The sequence below is a fragment of the Brienomyrus brachyistius genome, chromosome 6, assembly GCF_023856365.1.
Source record: "Brienomyrus brachyistius isolate T26 chromosome 6, BBRACH_0.4, whole genome shotgun sequence".
In the NCBI taxonomy this organism is placed as follows: Eukaryota; Metazoa; Chordata; class Actinopteri; order Osteoglossiformes; family Mormyridae; genus Brienomyrus; species Brienomyrus brachyistius.
In genome coordinates, this window is record NC_064538.1 from 15592663 (window position 1) to 15609922 (window position 17260).

Here is a 17260-nt window from a genome sequence, read left to right on the forward strand (position 1 = left end):
ACTTGGAGTTTTCAGTCAGTCTGGATTAGCAGTCTTCAGTAGATCATGTACATGAACTTGTGCACTACAGTAGTGTCCTGCCCTTTCTGTTTCATATCTTGTTTATTTTTATCTGACATAAATGCACATTTTTTAACCATTTTATTTTATTTAAAGTGACTTACACTGAGGGAAGGGATACAATTTACCTGTGCTCCACAACCTTTGCATTGTTGTTATTGCAATGCTCTACTTGTTGAGCTACAGGAACTACATAAGCATTTTGTAGGTCTCCTCCTCAGGCCAGTAAGTGTTAATTTATGATTGTTTCATTTTCTGTCCAAAATGTCCAAAGCTGTTCTTTAATTGATTAGGTAAGAATTTGTGGGAATTGGTATAGATTCTCTTGTCACAACTGATCAGCACAGATCAAACTGCAGTACAATCTCAGCCACAGTAGCTGTAGGTTTGGTCTCAACATTGGTAGAGACCAAATCAGCCCCGAACCCCTTGCCCCCCTAAACACATGGTACTTCCTCAATATTGGTAGGGAGATTTGGTCCCTATGATCCAAACCCAAATCATGCCATTAGAAAAAAATATGAGATTTACTTTATTTGTGGTTCTCTTTTAATGGGACTTCCAAGTAGGCTGGGAGCAGTACAATGCATTGCAACTTGAGGTTGTCTGTTTAACATTTGAAGGCATGTGTTTTGTTCTGCCAAGAATCTGAAATTCGAGTACTCTAACGATTGCAGCATGAAATACGATCGTGACTGGAAAGACTCTTCTAGTCACCTAATCTCTCTTGTACAAGGTCACCCTTTCAATGCCTGCTTGGAATGGACACAGAGCTGTGTGGTCAGAAAACCAGAGTGCTGTTGGCTTTTTCTGTTCTGTTTTATACAGAAAAGTTGGACTCTGCAGCAAAACATCTATTTAGAAACACAAACATTACAATCACAGTTTTTTATAGTGACACAGTCATGTACATTCACAACACCGCTAGACAGACAGATTGTAAACCATAACTTTTTATGTTTTTTTTTCCTGTCCAGACTACGAATTTGTGTAATTGACCTGCCTAAGTACCCTGCCAGTACCTTTAGTGTTTTTTTAATAAATGTCAGATAATATTTTCCTTCAGCTAAATATGGATGATTGGTGGTGGTGCAAATAATGTCAGTGGGGACCAGGGGGGAGGGGTTCAGCCAATCAATGCTTTGAAAGACTTTGCATGGAATTCTGCATCATCCTTTAAGTAAAACTGCTTCAATGTAAGCACCACAAACTTTGAATCAACTGCATACAGCTGGATAGTAGCTGGTAGACATTTTCTTTCCAAGCTCCGAGGTCTCATCAGTTCATCACCATGGTAATATTCTTCACAGGAATATATGAAAGATGGGCAAAAATGCATTTTCCTGATTTCAGAGATGTGCACGTTGCTTTCTGATGTCTGGCGTAGACTTAGCTGCAGTATCAGTCAACAAAGGGTTTTTAACTAGGTTGTCTAAGTGACTAAAACTAATGATGAGTTGAAATATTCTTTTTTAAAATCTGTTTCCTTCTGACTAAGGTTTCCTCAGTTTACATTGTCCTGTGGAATATGACCAATGTGTATTATTCAAATATGAATTACATGTACAAATTAAGTGACATTTGTTTAGGATGGAGCACTGGCTCATTTATTTATACTCCTAATTATACTTACTTCTTTGATTAAGGTATTAGATGTGTCGTTTTTTTAAACAGGTCACAGAATCATTGGATATAAACCCTAAAGACTGAGTAAAGACTGATTTGGATAGTATTAGTAATAGTAAATATGACATTTCAGGCAAGATGACATTGTTAGAAGTGCCAAGAGGAGTTATAAATATTTCCTGTTAATTAGTGGTTATATGTCATAACATTTCCGTTATGTCTTTCATTTCTGTTTAGCAGTTTTCATATTAAAAACCTGTGTAGTTTAATTCACCATTTGCTGTAGATTTTCAACCACCCTTAGAATGTTCATTAATTAATTCACTCCACGGTATGATTCATGATTATGTAAAGGATGAACCACGAGGAGGTGTGCAGTTACATGAAAATAATCAGTGACAATGACTGTTGTTAAAAGCGCTATATAAATAAAATTGAATTGAATTGAATTAAATTGAATTGAACTGAATTGAATTGAACTTAGCGTAATGCAGCCCAACGCAAAGTTCAGGGCCTCTAACCAAATTGGAGTTGATTATTTTCCACACATTTTGTCATGATTTATCCTGCTTATACATCTAACGAACAAAAAAAAAATTTAATAAGCTAGTTAATATTTCAAAAGAAAATATTTTCTATTATTATTTAATAATCTTCCAATGTGCTCTTAAAATTATAGTCCCTATAAGGGTTAAGGTTAGGGTGGGTTAGGTCTGTTAAATTACCATAGAAACCATCAACAGACAGACATTTATGGGGATGCTGTGTGGCTCAGTGGGCTAAGCTTGTGTGCCTGTAATCACAAGGTCACCAGTTCAAACTCAGCCTCAGCATGTCTGCAGATCCTTGAGCAAAGCTCTATATTTATTCCTGCCATATCACTACATATAAATTAAAATTATATATCTGACTTCTAACCACTTATCCTGGTCAGGATTGCTGGAGAATTATAACCATCCATCCACTTACTATGGTCATGGTCACAGGGGGCCTGGATCCTGCAGGCACTTACACACTATGAGCATTTCGATGTACTCATTAACTTAAATGCACGTCTTTGCAATGCAGGAGGAAAGCCAGTTCCGGTGCATGTCTTTGCAGTGCAGGAGGAAAGCCAGTTCCGGTGCATGTCTTTGCAGTGCAGGAGGAAAGCCAGTTCATGTGCATGTCTTTGAAAGAACTGAAGCAGCGGGAAGAAACTAAGGGGGTCTGAGGCAACAATGTTACCACTGACAATGACTTTATTTCCGAAAGAGACAAAGAAGCTAACAAGGTTTTTTAACTTCGGAAAATCGACTATGTTTTATATTCATGCATCAATTTAAAAATCCAAATCAGGTACAAACCACACTTAAATGACATATATTGCATATCTGAAGCTTAGCGGATATAGAACATGTATGAATAACATTGAAAAGCACAAGTGGTTGAATTAGTGCTGAGGGTTGATATCCTAAACAATGCCAGGGAAGTCAGGTAGCAGGTGTGCATTTGCCCAGACATCAGGAAACAACAACTGTTCTAAATAATCATCATTGATGCAAAAAAATAAAATAACTTTAATTGTGCCACATTGTTCTTTTCCACCTAAGTTGGACAGTATTCCATCCAAGACTGTGATTATAGCCAGATATTTGAGACATTGTACATCCTTTAGGAACAAAGGCTCCTCGATCCCTCGAATATCACCATCACACAGCTGTGTGAATAAAACATTTGAATTATACACGGGTTTGATTGCTGATAGTGTGGTGTCTCCAACCCCAGCCGACTGATGCTCAGACTGATGCTCGCTCCTTTCTGAGTGAGGAAATGATAGCCGGTGAGTGGCCATTAATTAGCATGTTTAAAGCAACACATTTTGTATCATTTTCATGCATTTTTCTTATACATTAAAAAAAATTCCAAGATGTGGCACAGATACAGAATGCGTTGATTATTTTACCTAGTCTTTTTAAATGGGCATTTCCTGCTTAATTATACCAAGCCAGGGCTTGTTTGGGTATGAAAATACAAAAATGAGATTTGAATATTATTAATTTACTTCAGTGTTTGGCAAATCCCTTGTTCAGTGAGGTTAAAATATATTTGCTGTCCTCGTTGCAGAATTCAAGGCAGCCTTCGACATGTTTGACTCTGACGGTGGGGGTGACATCAGCACCAAAGAGCTAGGTACAGTGATGAGGATGCTGGGACAAAATCCCTCCCGAGAAGAGCTGGACGCCATTATTGAGGAGGTAGATGAGGATGGTAAGTCTGCTACTCCCAGGTCTCTTTTTCAGCCTGCGGTTTCATTTTTCTGTACTGCTGCTTTGTAATGTTGCATGAAACAACTGTTGTGTAAAAGGAAGCGGAACAATTGACTTTGAGGAGTTCCTGGTGATGATGGTGCAGCAGCTAAAGGAAGACCAGGCTGGAAAGACCGAGGAGGAGTTGTCAGAATGCTTCCGAATTTTCGACAAGTACGTTGCTGGGTTTTGGTTGTTGCCATGACTACAGCGCACTATGTATCGTTTTTATGTTCCAATGTTAGGACCAATCTAAATAATAATCCATGATACGGGTCAATGCTGATATACTATTAGATACAAAGGCTTATTGCTTTTTTAGTGAACAACTGCATGAAAAGGCTACATTGGTGTGTTACTGCTGAAATTTATTTGTTCCTGGAAGGGGGTGTAGGAGGGGGTGGGCAGTCTGCCCACACAACAGAAACAAAAGACCAGTTTTAACAAATCATTACTGCTTTAATAGAATTATATACACTTATTTTTATTTAGAATACACTTTTGTCCAAAGTGATGTACAAGCAAAGGAAATAACATATTACAGACATATGTGCTGTGAAAGGAGTTGATTAGGCATAAGTGCAGCTGGGCTGTACCATCGCCACACCCAGTCGACAAATTTTCGTGTCCCCATCTCAAATTCCAAAAATCCATATGAGTATTGAGGTGACAGAGACAGTTACTGTTCTGTGTATATGTCAGGTTACCTGGATTTAACCAAAACCAAATACCCAGACCATATAGTTCAGTTAAACAGGACCAGCAGGGTTCAATTAATTTAAGAGTTTCCGTAGTGACTGGCTGTATGAGGCTTTTGGTTGCTGTGGAAACACAGATTACCCAAACCCAATCAAATATCATTGCTGTGTATAAGATATATAATATCTTGTTTAGTTTATTTATAATATAATAATTTCATGTATAATTAATTTATAATGCAGTGTTTTCAGAAATGTACTTCATATCTGATGACGATCATATTTCATAGAAACATTATGTGCTGCTAGTTATTTGAATAATGAGACAATATACACACACAAATATAAATATATAACATACATATGTACATGAGTGTGTAAAATAACAGATTTACTAAACAGGTTACTATATTCTTACTCCTCTTTGTCTTTTACTGCAGGAATGGTGATGGTTTCATTGACCGTGAGGAGTTTGGAGATATCTTGCGCTCCATTGCAGAACCTTTGCCTGAGGATGAAATCAATGAACTCATGGCTGATGCTGATAAAAACAATGATGGCAAGATTGACTTTGATGGTGAGACATTCGCTCATTCTAACGTGCTACATAAATTGTATGCGAAATGTATTTATCTGTGTGCCATCTAAATATATGCTAGCTTAAAACAAAGATTTTAATGTTTTTAATCAATAGTATGAAATGTCACCCAAATAATCAATTTATAGTTGCCATTATAAATATGATTGATCACATGGTTTCCATGGTGACTTAGACATAGATTTTATATATGATGCATGTTCATATGTAAGGTCAGCTTCATATTCAGTAAATTTGATTAATTGCTACTTTCATAACTGGACATTTTCTTGGTGAGCTAATGGGTTTGTGGGGTGACAGAATCCACCCACACCCAACATCTCCCCACCCAGCAAAATTTAATGCAGAGGACATTAAATCCAGCCCTGTGCATAACTGAAGTGAGTTGTACAGTAATGTAGCTTGGCAGTGGTTGCTTCATTCACTGATTCATTCATTTTCTTGTCTTTTTCCAGAGTGGCTGAAAATGATGGAAAACATACAATGATTGAGACATTCTCCTGTAATTGTGTGGCATATGATTTGAAATATACAGCAAAAACAAGACATATATCTGAGAAAGTAAATTGGTAGCATGTCAAAGATAACTTAATAAAAGGATAGAATCTATGATAGACCCATCTTAGAAGTCATAGTATCTTTTACAGTCTAATTCAGATATATCATGTATTGAATCATGTACTAAGGTGAAATCTCATTCTTGTTAGTCATAATGTAAATGACAAAGTAATAAATAGAATACAAATACTGAGACATATAAACAATAGAAACCTGACAGTTTAAGACATGAAGACAATTGTAATAATTAGTATTACAATTAGTTAACTGGCATGGAAGCACAACATGCAATAAATGAATAGGTGTATTTTCAGAGTTATGAGTCTAGAGTTATCAGCCCTTGTCTTTTTCCCAGTCTTAGACTGAGAGAGGCCGGAGTGTTCAGCAGTTGAATGATCTGAGGGGAAAAGCTGTTCATCACAGTGTGCCTCTTCCTGGCATCTCACGATATAATAAAACCTTTTTCCCAGTCCAAGGCATCAAGATGTGAGCTTCCCTGAAACAGCAAGCAGACAGAATACAGTGTCCAAATAAAATGCTACAAGGCCAAGCTGAAGGGAACCCAAATACCTCCAGTGTCAGCACTAATATTAGAAGGCCCTCTTTTATTTGAATCTTTTCTTAGTATTCCTTGACATCTTGTATTAACTTCAAAACTCTGAAAAGTGGTGCACAACCTACTCTTCTTGGAACACTGCACAAGGACCATCGCCATAGCTGATTCAGGTTGGGTATGCTTGAAAATTCATCATGAAGCTAACATGGACACATGAATGTCTGTTACAAACTCCATCCATCCATCTTGTGACCCCCTGTCCTGACCAGAGTCATTGTTGGCCTGGAGCCTATGCCAGGCAGCATAGGACACAAGGCGTTCTGGACCAGATGCCAGTCACTCAAACCAAACAATAACCTTACTGTTTACTTTTCCAGATATTTTTCTGTTTATTAACATTCTTCAGTGCCACACAACCAGGGTTGGAAATATATTTGTTTCAGTGGAGCCATTCAGTCTTCGGTCTGATGTAGTGCCATACAACAGGGAGGGGCTGGACAAGAAAGATCAGGGATATTTTTGGTCCAGAATTAGAGGTTGCTGAGAGAAACAGGCCTGAATTCAACGAAGCAAGACACCTAGGATTGCAAAGGACAAGGTTAATGTATTTCGTAAAACACTGTATGCTTGAACACTGGCAAATGTAGGTACAAAGAGAGCTGAAGGTACGTTTTGAGGCAATAACTGTAATCAAGCGTTTAATCAATCTTTTTCTGTAGCTCAGAATGAGACTTCTACACTTTTCAGCTGGGAATTTGGCCTACTGGTCTAGAGCATACTGAAACTCTCAGTTTCAGCTCTTTGCATAACAGTCTAATGGATTCTGATAAAGACCCATAACAGGTCAATGTTAAAGATGTCTATGAAGATCTGTGATTCTTAATTATCAGTAGAGCTAAGATTATTGCAGAGGCACAATTATGTGGCAGACTGGGGTGACACCCCCAGATATCGGGACAGTCCACAATTTTTCATTGGCTCTGACTGATGTCATTATAGAACATAGTTTTCCCAAAGGCCAGTACATGGTGCAACTAAAATTTTAGTTGTACCAAGAATTGCATGAATGTACATTATTCATAGCAATACTGTTTAATAAAATATCACGTTTTTTACTTTGTGCACTTAAAATCTTCCGAAACTCTGAATACCGCTCTGTACTATGTATTTGCCCATTTTAAGCGAAAGGACTCCAGAACGCAGCCGGCATAGTATAAGAATAAAACATGTGACATGTGGCTTCCGGTGCTCCCGTGCTCCGCCCATTCCCGCAGTGCCTTGCGCCTGCTTACTTCACGTCAGCGGATGTTGTCTACTTTTCGCTCGGACAGCAGCTCGTTAGCGGTAATTTTTCCGTTCTTGAAGATTTATTTATAATACACATTTTTGGGTGAATGCGATTATTTAATATTAATCTGATCGGAAGCGACTGTTGACGAGCGATAGCTTTGTTGACGAAATTACGACAACAGTGTGCAACAGGACTAAATGAATTTAACAAATAAAACTAACCAGGTCTGCGTTAAAGAATCGGTAACTGATATTTGTGTTTATTGTCTTTTATCGCCATTCGTTAACTTAATAACTTTTTATTTCACCAGCTAGCTGATTCGCTAATGTATGTTTATGTCACCACAACCCAACATAACGGTAATAATAGGAGCAGTTGGTAAAGACATGAATTCATTTTCCCCTTGAAGCTAGATCCGCGGCTGAAGCTGGTTATCTGTTCCAAGTGGAAAGTAAGAGTGTACCATTATCATGTCATGTGCTCATTATGTTCTGATAAAGAATATAATGTGCTGCCGCTGCTTCACATTTACTACTTCCTGGTCCCTTTGTCTGATAAATATTTTGAAACGCATATAAATGTATATTTATGCTTATACGCATATTTATTTATTTTTGTCTTTTAGCCCCTCGCGTTGCTGTCCAGTCAGTAGACCCGGCTCGGTTCGCGAGCGAGCCGACGCCCACGTGCTGCCATGGTGTGCCCGGTGCAGTTTTTGTGCCGGGCACTCCGCACTGTGGGCCTTGTCCTTTTTTATTATGTCTTCTCCATTGGCATCACGTTTTACAACAAATGGCTGATGAAGGTGAGGCAGGAATGGTCTACCATCTGTGAGCCACCCGCTATTCTCTGTCACTGACTCAGAAATCCTAGGTGTACACAACATTCTTTATATATGCAAAACATCAACATGTTAAGTGACGTATCATCCAGTCATACCACTGGTCTTCTACTTATGCCTAAGTGAAGGTTGCCAACCCTCAGTATTCAAACAAAGATTCCTGAAATTCTGCTGAAAAAAAATGGAGATGAGTAGAGATGGGAACTTATTCTTGTGTGCTTGTTTCCTGGCCAATCCTTCCTCCCCCAGGACTTCCATTTCCCTCTCTTCATGACCCTGGTGCACCTGGTCATGATATTCTGCTTCTCTGCACTGGTACGTTCAGCAATGCATTGCTGGACTGGCAAACCCAGAGTTTTAATGAGCTGGAAAATCTACATCACCAAAGTGGCCCCAACGGGTGTGTATGTCTGTCACCTTAATAATTCCTTTCCATCAATCTACCAAAATCAATCTTGTTACTGCTGTATGCATTTTCTGGACAGTTATCATTCAGATTAAACATAAGCCTATTGAAGAATCTTTGACATTGTACCTTAAGTGGTACAAAAAATGTCTGTTATATATGTATTTTTTTTAAATGGTGAAAGTTCAACACCTTATTTTCTATGGCAGTGAGGGAGGGGCCCTTTTTGTTTATCTTCTGCTGAAATTTCCAGTGTGACAGCTGGTGCCTGTATCACGAAGCTGGATTCCTTGCTTAGCTGGAGAACTTTGTGGCTAGGTAGTGGTAGCTCCAGCTCTTCAATATGATGCTGGTTGTCTTCCTAGTGGGACACATCACCACAGTAACTCATGCGACACAAGAATTAATAAGGATGTATAGAAATACATCATTTGAAAATCAAGCAGTGTCCATTGTTTAAATCACACTTTACTCAAAATGTCTGTTTCATTTAGTTTTTTAGTTGTTAGCCTATTTACTCTACCCTTTACACTTTGAATGGTGTAATTATAAATGAGCATGTTTGTCACTCTGTAAGTGGGTCAGAGCTGTTTTGGTAGCACAAGGGGAACCCACACAATAGTTGGCTGGTGGTTTTAATGTTATGCCTGATTGGTGTATGGGCCAGAATAATTTAAAAAGAAAAGCTTCATCATATTATGCTGTGGTGTTGAAAAGAAGTTGTCGAATAAGCCCATGTGGTGAATTTAATGCAATTCGCCACTTAATCAGTGGTGTATATGTGATTCATTCTCCCCAAATCTGGCAATATGGATATTTATTGGAGCTCCCTGTCCCTTTCTCCCTCCTCGCCAGCCCTGGCTACAGCCTTGGACATAGGCCTGTCTAACTGGAGCTTCTTGTTCATCACCATCAGCCTGTAAGAACGCCGCCATAGGTCTCTATATTCACACCTGCTCTTCTGTTTGAAAGTATCAGCGTCCTTTAAAAAATACAAAACTTAAGTTCATGTGTCATAAGAAAGGAAAATTTTCGGAAAGATCCTTTTTATTCTTCAGAGGTTTGTCATATTTCCTTCATGTACATTTTAAATGGAAGACCATGTGTCAAACGCTTTCATGTCGGTAAGTCATCATAGTCACGCAGTGATTATTTGTTTGGATGCCTTACAGATACACCATGACCAAGTCTTCAGCTGTTCTGTTCATCTTGTTCTTCTCTCTGATCTTCAAGTTGGAGGAACCCGTAAGTTGGTTGTATTACAGATGCATGTGCACACACGGATGTTTTGATTTTTAGTCTCACTTATTCTTTGGCTCTGATCAGCATTCCTTCTGCTTCTTCAGAACCCATTCCTGATCGTGGTGGTTCTGCTAATTTCCAGTGGCCTGTTCATGTTCACCTTCGAGTCTACCCAGTTCAACCTGGAGGGCTTCATGATGGTGCTTCTGGCCTCCTTTATTGGAGGCATACGCTGGACCCTCACACAGGTTCTCATGCAGAAAGCTGAACTGGGTGAGTCCCCTGGTCTCTAATGGGGAGCGAGGGGCAACAAGGCAGTTCATAGCATTGGGTGTTCACCGCGAGTCTCATTTTGTTTGGTGTCATTTGGAAACACTTCACATTAATGGAAATTAACTATAACTCTTCACAGTATTTCATAAGTACATACTCATGAACTCCCCTTTTATTCCTCATTGATCATACTTAACATTTTTCGTCCGAGCTATGTGTCACCACTGAGGCAGACAATCACAGTAACTATCGGTAGTTTCTTCCATTGTACATTGTAGAATGGACCTCATTATGTTAGACATAAGAAACAGCGTGTATTGTAGGATATGAGCTTTCAGTGAAGTGGAGTTAGGGTTTTCCTGGTTTCATTCAGTGCAACCTGGAAAGGGAAAATCAACAGAAGGCTTTAGGGAGTTAATGCTACAGTGGTTCTGGCCCTGCAGGTCTTCAGAATCCAGTGGACACCATGTATCACCTTCAGCCACTCATGTTCATGGGTCTTTTCCCCCTGTTCGTCTACAATGAAGGTAAGGACATTGCATCCCTATTAGTAGGAGGATTTCAGGCTCCTGATGTACCTCTGATGACTGTGTCTATTTGTGTGTTTTCTGGCAGGTTTGAACCTTAGCACCACATCGAAGCTCTTCCGGGTGAGTGAGGTGTCTGCACTCATATACTCCCTGGGCACGTTGTCAGTGGGTGGCATTCTTGCCTTCGGCCTTGGTTTCTCTGAGTTCCTGCTGGTCTCCCGTACCTCCAGCCTTACACTGTCCATTGCAGGCATATTTAAGGTAGGATTTTATCTCTTTTGTCTATTGCCATTAGTCTTTTTGACTCTGCATGTTAAAATATATGCAAGTCCCTCCTTTCACCCATTGTGCTCTCTCTCTCCCTCCCTCCCTCTCCTCCAATTCTCATGCATAGGAGGTGTGCACTTTGCTGCTGGCAGCAGGGTTTATGGGGGACAAGATGGGTGCTCTGAACTGGCTAGGCTTTGTCATTTGCCTGTCTGGGATCTCACTACATGTAGCTTTGAAGACCTACTTCTCCAAAGGTAGGATTTGCATTCTCATATCCTCAGCATGCATGTTCTGCAAAAATCAAAAATTGAACAACAATTTTAAAACATTTGGGTAGGGCTGCACAATGTCGTATCACGATTACCTCGCACATGTGCAATGATCACCAGGGCTTTAGATGATGGGTGTAAAGATTTGTCTAAACACCAGCTTTTTGGTATGATGTGGGTGTTTACTTACACCCACAATATGGCAAGCAGTATAGTGGTACTCCTAAAATATTAACGAGAGGCATATCGTGAAAGTTAGAAATCTATATAAATTTAGCGTATCCTTATCTTTAATGAACGTGCTGGACTTTAAAGTGCAAAAAGTACCGCCACACCACTGACATCTTTTTACCTTGTTTATCTACAATATCTCTTCTTTTAAAAGATGTGTCTGTTGAGCTTTGCCCTTCCTGCCCCCTAGCTTACCGCTTCCATGATGTACCAAAAGAGTAGCATGTGGCAAATATAATAAACATTAGGATGTGCTGAATTTATACAGATGACTAACTTTTGGGTGTCACGGTATGCTTCTCAGTAATATTTTCGCCATATTACTAATCTGCTTGCCAAACTGTGGGCATAAGTAAACTTCCATATAGTACCGAAAAGCCAGCATCTGGACTGTTGTTTCTGAATGTCATCTGAAGCCCTAGAGATTAATGTGCATGCGCCATACAATTGAGATTATCCCACGATGTGGCATTGGGCAGCCCTACATTTGGGTGGTATTATTGCCTACTATTTGGCACAGTCAAATTATTCCATTCTTTTTAATAAGGTGGGTACCCCCGTAGCATCAGGCTGCTTTCAGCTCTTACTCTATGCATTTGGTATAAGTCTTATAAAGCTGTGCCAGTAGTATTTAATCTTGGTCACCGAAAAAAGCAATTTTTGTGTGTACACCAGGTAAGAGCACCACCCTCAGGCAGTTGCCCAATAAAGAGAGTCCAGACCTGGAACTTCCACTATTGCTCAAAGGCCAAGAGGATGACAGTGAAGATGCTGAAGAGGAGGAACAGGAGATCCTGCATTGACTGATGGGCATAGGGGAAAACTCCATTGCTGTTTTCAGGCACACACGAGGAATTTTGGACTGTGGATCCACCACAGTTAGTTTTGCAGCAAACATTGCAACTGCCTGGTAGAGGCCTTACATATTTTTTAAATTATATCCTAATGAACTACCTGCTTCTCTGAGTTTCAATGAAAATTTATTATAATTAAAATCAATTGATATATCAACAACCAACCTGTGTGCCTAAGAAAACAAGGCATGTGAAAGAAGATTGTTCCTTCTGGTGGCCAGCGAACCTTAACTGCCTTGCCTGTAAGCAATATGTTTTCTAGAGACCAAAACAAATATTTTGTTTGTTTTCATTATTTTTAAATAGGACCGACAGTTCTGCGTAATAATTTGAAATTGTTTTGATAATTTATTTAAAGCTGTAGAATATATCACTGTGTATGTGATTTTTTTCCCCATCACTGGAAAAAAAATTAACGTTGCTCTCAGTCTTTGTCCTGTTAGCATTTTTATATGTAAAGCCTGTCGTTCCATAAAGAGCAGTCATTACACTACAAAAAATGAAAAACACTGTTCATAGAATGGCAGGTAAAAATTTCATTTGGGTCTTTGACTTTCTTATGTAAGTAGCTGACTTCTGGAAGCCATCACTAGAAAAATATTACATCATATTGTTTAAGTAATGTTCACTCAAAACAGTAGTATGGTTCACATACAGTATGCACAGTAGCATAATGTATGGTACATGTATGTCTGCAGTAGTTACACTGTAGCACACTTGGAACAATTACAGTAACTAATCAAATGCATATTACTGTACTACAGTAAAAGGGTCAACTTTGGATGGAGTTAAATAGAAAAACGGTTGAAGAGGCATGGAAATTTTTTTAAAGCTCATTGTTGCAAGTGCAAGAGGACTTCGTACCTGTTTCCTGCAAAACTACATCTAGGAAACTACAACCAAGGTGGTTTACTAAGGAAATTAAGAATAAAGTCAAGAGGAAAAGGGCTCTCTTCCACAAATGGAAATTAACTAATGATTTCAAAATAAAGCAGGAGTATCTAAGTCTACAGGTAGAGCTAAAAACATAACATTAGATACTCCAAGAGGAATATAGAAAGAAAGATTACATTGGAGGCTAAGGATGACAATAAAAGCTTCTTCCAGTATTTTAAGATCTAAAACCTGAAATTACTCATTTTCAGGATAGTAAGAACCTTATAATTGAAAATGAAATTGATATAGTGAATGAGTCTAATGATTATTTTACATGGGTGTTCACAGTAGAGAACATGAGTAACTTACCAGCATTTAGTATAAATACAGCATCGTCTATGACCAATATATGTATAACAGGCTGATCTGGTACTAAGCCTAGCTAAGCTCAAAATAAATAAATCACTGGGGCCTGAGGGATATTATTAGCCAACCTTTAACTTTATCATTCCAGAAATCGTTATTTGCTGGTGTGGTACCTTCTGATTGGAAGCATGCGAATATAACGCCCATATTCAAAAAAGGGGATAGAAGTAATCCAGCAAACTATAGGCCAATCAGTTTAACTTGCATAATTGGATAAATAATGGAAAGTATAATCCAAGTGAAAATGGTAGATTACTTGGATACAAATAACATTTTGAGGGATAGCCAACATGGATTTAGGAGAGGTAGATCCGGTTTAACTAATTTACTTGAGTTCTTTGAGGAAGCTGCAAGAGAAACTGATCACAAAATGGCCTACGATGTGATCTACTTAGATTTCCAAAAGGTCTTTGATGTTGTCCCCCACAAAAGGCTCTTGCTTAAGATCAAAGCTGTAGGGATTTTAGGAAATGTAGCTGCTTGGATTGAAATCTGGTTAACAGACAGGAAGCAAGCGAGTAGTTATTAGAGGCACAATGTTACAGTGGGCCTGCGTTCATAGTGGGGTACTGCAGGGTTCAATTTTAGGACCACTATTGTTCCTAATTTACATTAATGATATTGACACCAACACGTACAGTAAACTGGTTAAATTTGCAGACGACACCAAGGTGGGTGGTGTAGTAGATACTGATCTAGCAGTAGAGAGGCTACAATGGAATCTGGATTTAAGTAGCGACTGGGCTGATACCTGGTAGATATAATTTACTATGTAATGTAAGGTAATCCATGCAGGGAGCAGAAATAAAAATTACAGATATTTTATGGGTTCTACTGAAATAAAGGTAGCTGATTATGAGAAAGACCTCAGTGTGTATGTTGATACTTCCATGTCCCACTCTTGCCAGTGTGGGGAAGCAATAAAAAAGGCCGATAGGATGTTGGGTTACATCTCTAAGTGTGTGGAGTTTAAGTCAAGGGAGGTGATGCTACGATTATATAATTATATAATTCCTTGGTAAGACCCCACCTACCCCACATTGACTGCCTAGGATTTTGCACAGTACTGTGTATCCTCCGGGTTTGCGAGTATGACTAGCGCAATCTAAAAAAAAAAAAAAAACCCGCCCATACCCGCGTCCAAGAAGAGCGATGACATGAACTGTCCCACCCCGCTCGCCTGAACTTCACTTGACTGGAAGTGAACGCTGACCAAGTCGTTAGCGGGAGTTCTGGTGCCATACTTTGGAATGCAAAAGACTCATCTCAAAATCCAGACGGAGAGGCGCCGCCACAGCAAGTATGGTTTTATTATTTAATATGATTTCTTAATATTTTTTTGGCTATTACTACATTTTCCCTTTCGTGTCGCAAATTTACTCCAATGCATCTTATGAAACTGCCTTTTAAGAAAAAAAGTGAGTGATTCTGCGATAACTAAAGACAGGGTAGATATTGTCTTACTTATGCTGCACTTAGATTAGAATCTCAGGAACGAGTTACGTACTTTACCTGTTTTGTAGTCTATTCTGAACGCCGTATGGGCCACTGAACACCTTGCATGGATAAATGGGATGCATTTGTAACCAGGCTTGAGCAACTTGAATACGAAAATGGTTTATTTAAGATACAGCGAGTGATTTATGGAATTTTGACTTTTTTCTGCCTCATTATCTTCTACGACACAGACGGGGAAACCGTGTGACAATTTAATTTTTATCAAAGTTATTAAACAATAATATCTTCCACTGGTTTTCACGTAGTGTTTATCGGACTTTATCAGGAACTTTCAATGATATTACAGGGAAAATACCATCTTAAATTACGTGAATCTGGCGTTGTTTCTCGTCGCCTACAGACAGGTATGGGAATTTATGGAGACCCGCAAGTGGCGCTTGTTGTACACGAACATCCAGGCTGCCTGTCACATGATACGGCGCCGGCGGCGGTCTTTCTCCAGGCGGACGGGCGACAACAAGCCGGCGCTCTTGCGAATGTCTGCTTGGGGGTTGGGGATGTGGGTCACTGTCTAGGATGCAGAAACCGGTCTGGGGAAATACCGTCTTATGAGTTCATGTATTCCTTTACGTATCCTTCCCTTAAAAATAGACTAATAGTCCTTCGTACTTGTATTCCAGTCTATGACTTAATTTACTACTGAATCTATCCTACGTATAAAAGTGTTATGTAATGTGCTTAAGTGTCTGGTAATGAATTCAGACGACAAAGGTGTTTTATGCATTATATGTTTAGTTAAGATTATTTACTTTAAATAGGAATTTAAAATCCAGCTGTATAAGCAAATAAATGTTTTTAAAAGCTGCCACTAATGAACTAAAATAAAATATTTCCCTTGTGTTGTGTGTATTGTACTATAATCTCCTGTTTTATTTTTGTGAGGTAGTGAGAGAGTCCAAGTCTGTCCAATGTCAGCCCTCTGCCGTCCCCAGCTTGTCCTGGTGCTACTGCGGCAAGGCCTGTGTGCCTTCCTCCTCCTGCTCGCCTCCGGGGTTCACAGCCAAGGTACTTTATTTTCATGCTTTTTGTAAGCTTTTGGGGTTTCACTCTTGGTAGCCCCCCGACTCTGTGAGTTTGGAGTTTGCAAGTTGTACCTGTGTAGATACGGGAATTGATATCTCAGGATTTCACGTTGCGTGTCATTAAGCTCGTCATGTCAATGTCAAGTTTTATGTCATTTTAGCAACTTAGGTTAAAACATGTTTGAGGATTGTTCATTTCCTGTCATTTCATTGTACAGAACAGTTCTGTGTCTTCCTCGGGACACAGCCTATTAGCTGTGAGACTGCTACCAGCCATTAACATTTTTATGTGCGATTTTCACTGCAGGCTTTAAAATCCACAATTGTCTTTCTTGTTGAACTCTTGTCAAACTCTTTTCTCTGGTATCTGTTTGCTAATTTTTACATCTCACTCAGCATTATGATGGATGGGAATGTCAATACAATTAATTTATGACACTTATCCTCACTCTCAGGAAGTATAAATGTCCACGTATACATGTCAAATCATCGGTCTTTGAGTAGATTTGCAGAAACCGCCCCCACATACTCACGAAGATGAACTATTTTGAACACATACCTTATAACTAGTCAACAGTTCTATAATCAGGAATGTGCCCACACTTATTTGCAAAATTAATTTCCAACATGCATTGCCTTCAGTTTCCCACTGACTAAGATTGCATGTGTGACAGACACTCAGTGGTGTGATCCATTTTGTTCATAGCATACAAATTCTATGCAGGAGCTAAGCAGGCGCACCTTAGGGTGCCACGGTAACCGACTCACTACAGCAACACCGAAAGGCCATAGCACCCAAGGTGCCAGAGAGGCAAAAAATGATGTGC

At 39.2% G+C, this 17260-nt stretch overlaps 3 protein-coding genes across 10 annotated transcripts in view; all 3 read left to right on the forward strand.

Annotated features, from left to right (window-relative positions):
- The first annotated feature begins 1245 nt into the window (after positions 1-1245).
- On the forward strand, positions 1246-5890 carry LOC125744731 (troponin C, skeletal muscle-like). Its single transcript, XM_049016878.1, has 6 exons — positions 1246-1354; positions 3454-3508; positions 3793-3936; positions 4034-4148; positions 5113-5249; positions 5726-5890. The coding sequence occupies exons 1-6, from the start codon at positions 1352-1354 to the stop codon at positions 5755-5757; spliced, it is 486 nt and encodes a 161-aa protein (XP_048872835.1). The 5' UTR covers positions 1246-1351; the 3' UTR covers positions 5758-5890.
- Positions 5891-7637: 1747 nt separating this feature from the next.
- Positions 7638-12961, forward strand: slc35c2 (solute carrier family 35 member C2). 4 transcript variants are annotated; one of them, XM_049016875.1, is made up of 10 exons: positions 7638-7728; positions 8301-8480; positions 8766-8916; positions 9778-9841; positions 10095-10167; positions 10269-10437; positions 10881-10964; positions 11053-11228; positions 11362-11491; positions 12413-12961. In XM_049016875.1, exons 2-10 carry the CDS (start codon positions 8370-8372, stop codon positions 12538-12540), a joined length of 1086 nt encoding a protein of 361 aa, XP_048872832.1. In that variant the 5' UTR covers positions 7638-7728; positions 8301-8369; the 3' UTR covers positions 12541-12961. The 4 variants fall into 4 exon arrangements, with proteins under 4 accessions (XP_048872832.1, XP_048872831.1, XP_048872834.1 ...); XM_049016874.1 differs by having other exon boundaries at positions 7689-8126; XM_049016877.1 differs by having other exon boundaries at positions 7689-7899.
- A 2009-nt stretch (positions 12962-14970) lies between these two features.
- Positions 14971-17260, forward strand: part of LOC125744729 (collagen alpha-1(XIV) chain) — a 38089-nt gene continuing 35799 nt past the window's right edge. For 2 of the 5 annotated variants that reach the window (XM_049016868.1, XM_049016871.1), the window contains exons 1-2: positions 14971-15193; positions 16298-16416. In XM_049016868.1, coding sequence (XP_048872825.1) covers positions 15144-15193; positions 16298-16416 — 169 coding nt within the window. In that variant the 5' untranslated portion in view covers positions 14971-15143. Of the gene's footprint in view, positions 15194-16293; positions 16417-17260 lie in introns of all 5 variants that reach the window. The other 3 variants (XM_049016869.1, XM_049016873.1, XM_049016872.1) reach the window with 2 other exon arrangements.

Coding starts and splice junctions, on each gene's coding strand:
- LOC125744731 (XM_049016878.1), top strand. Junction 3,937..4,033: donor TGAGGAGGTAGATGAGGATG/GTAAGTCTGCTA, acceptor GTTGTGTAAAAG/GAAGCGGAACAATTGACTTT. Junction 4,149..5,112: donor TGCTTCCGAATTTTCGACAA/GTACGTTGCTGG, acceptor CTTTTACTGCAG/GAATGGTGATGGTTTCATTG.
- slc35c2 (XM_049016875.1), top strand. CDS start 8,370: ATGGTGTGCCCGGTGCAGTTTTTGTGCCGGGCACTCCGCACTGTGGGC. Junction 8,481..8,765: donor ACAACAAATGGCTGATGAAG/GTGAGGCAGGAA, acceptor TTCCTCCCCCAG/GACTTCCATTTCCCTCTCTT. Junction 10,965..11,052: donor CCTGTTCGTCTACAATGAAG/GTAAGGACATTG, acceptor GTTTTCTGGCAG/GTTTGAACCTTAGCACCACA.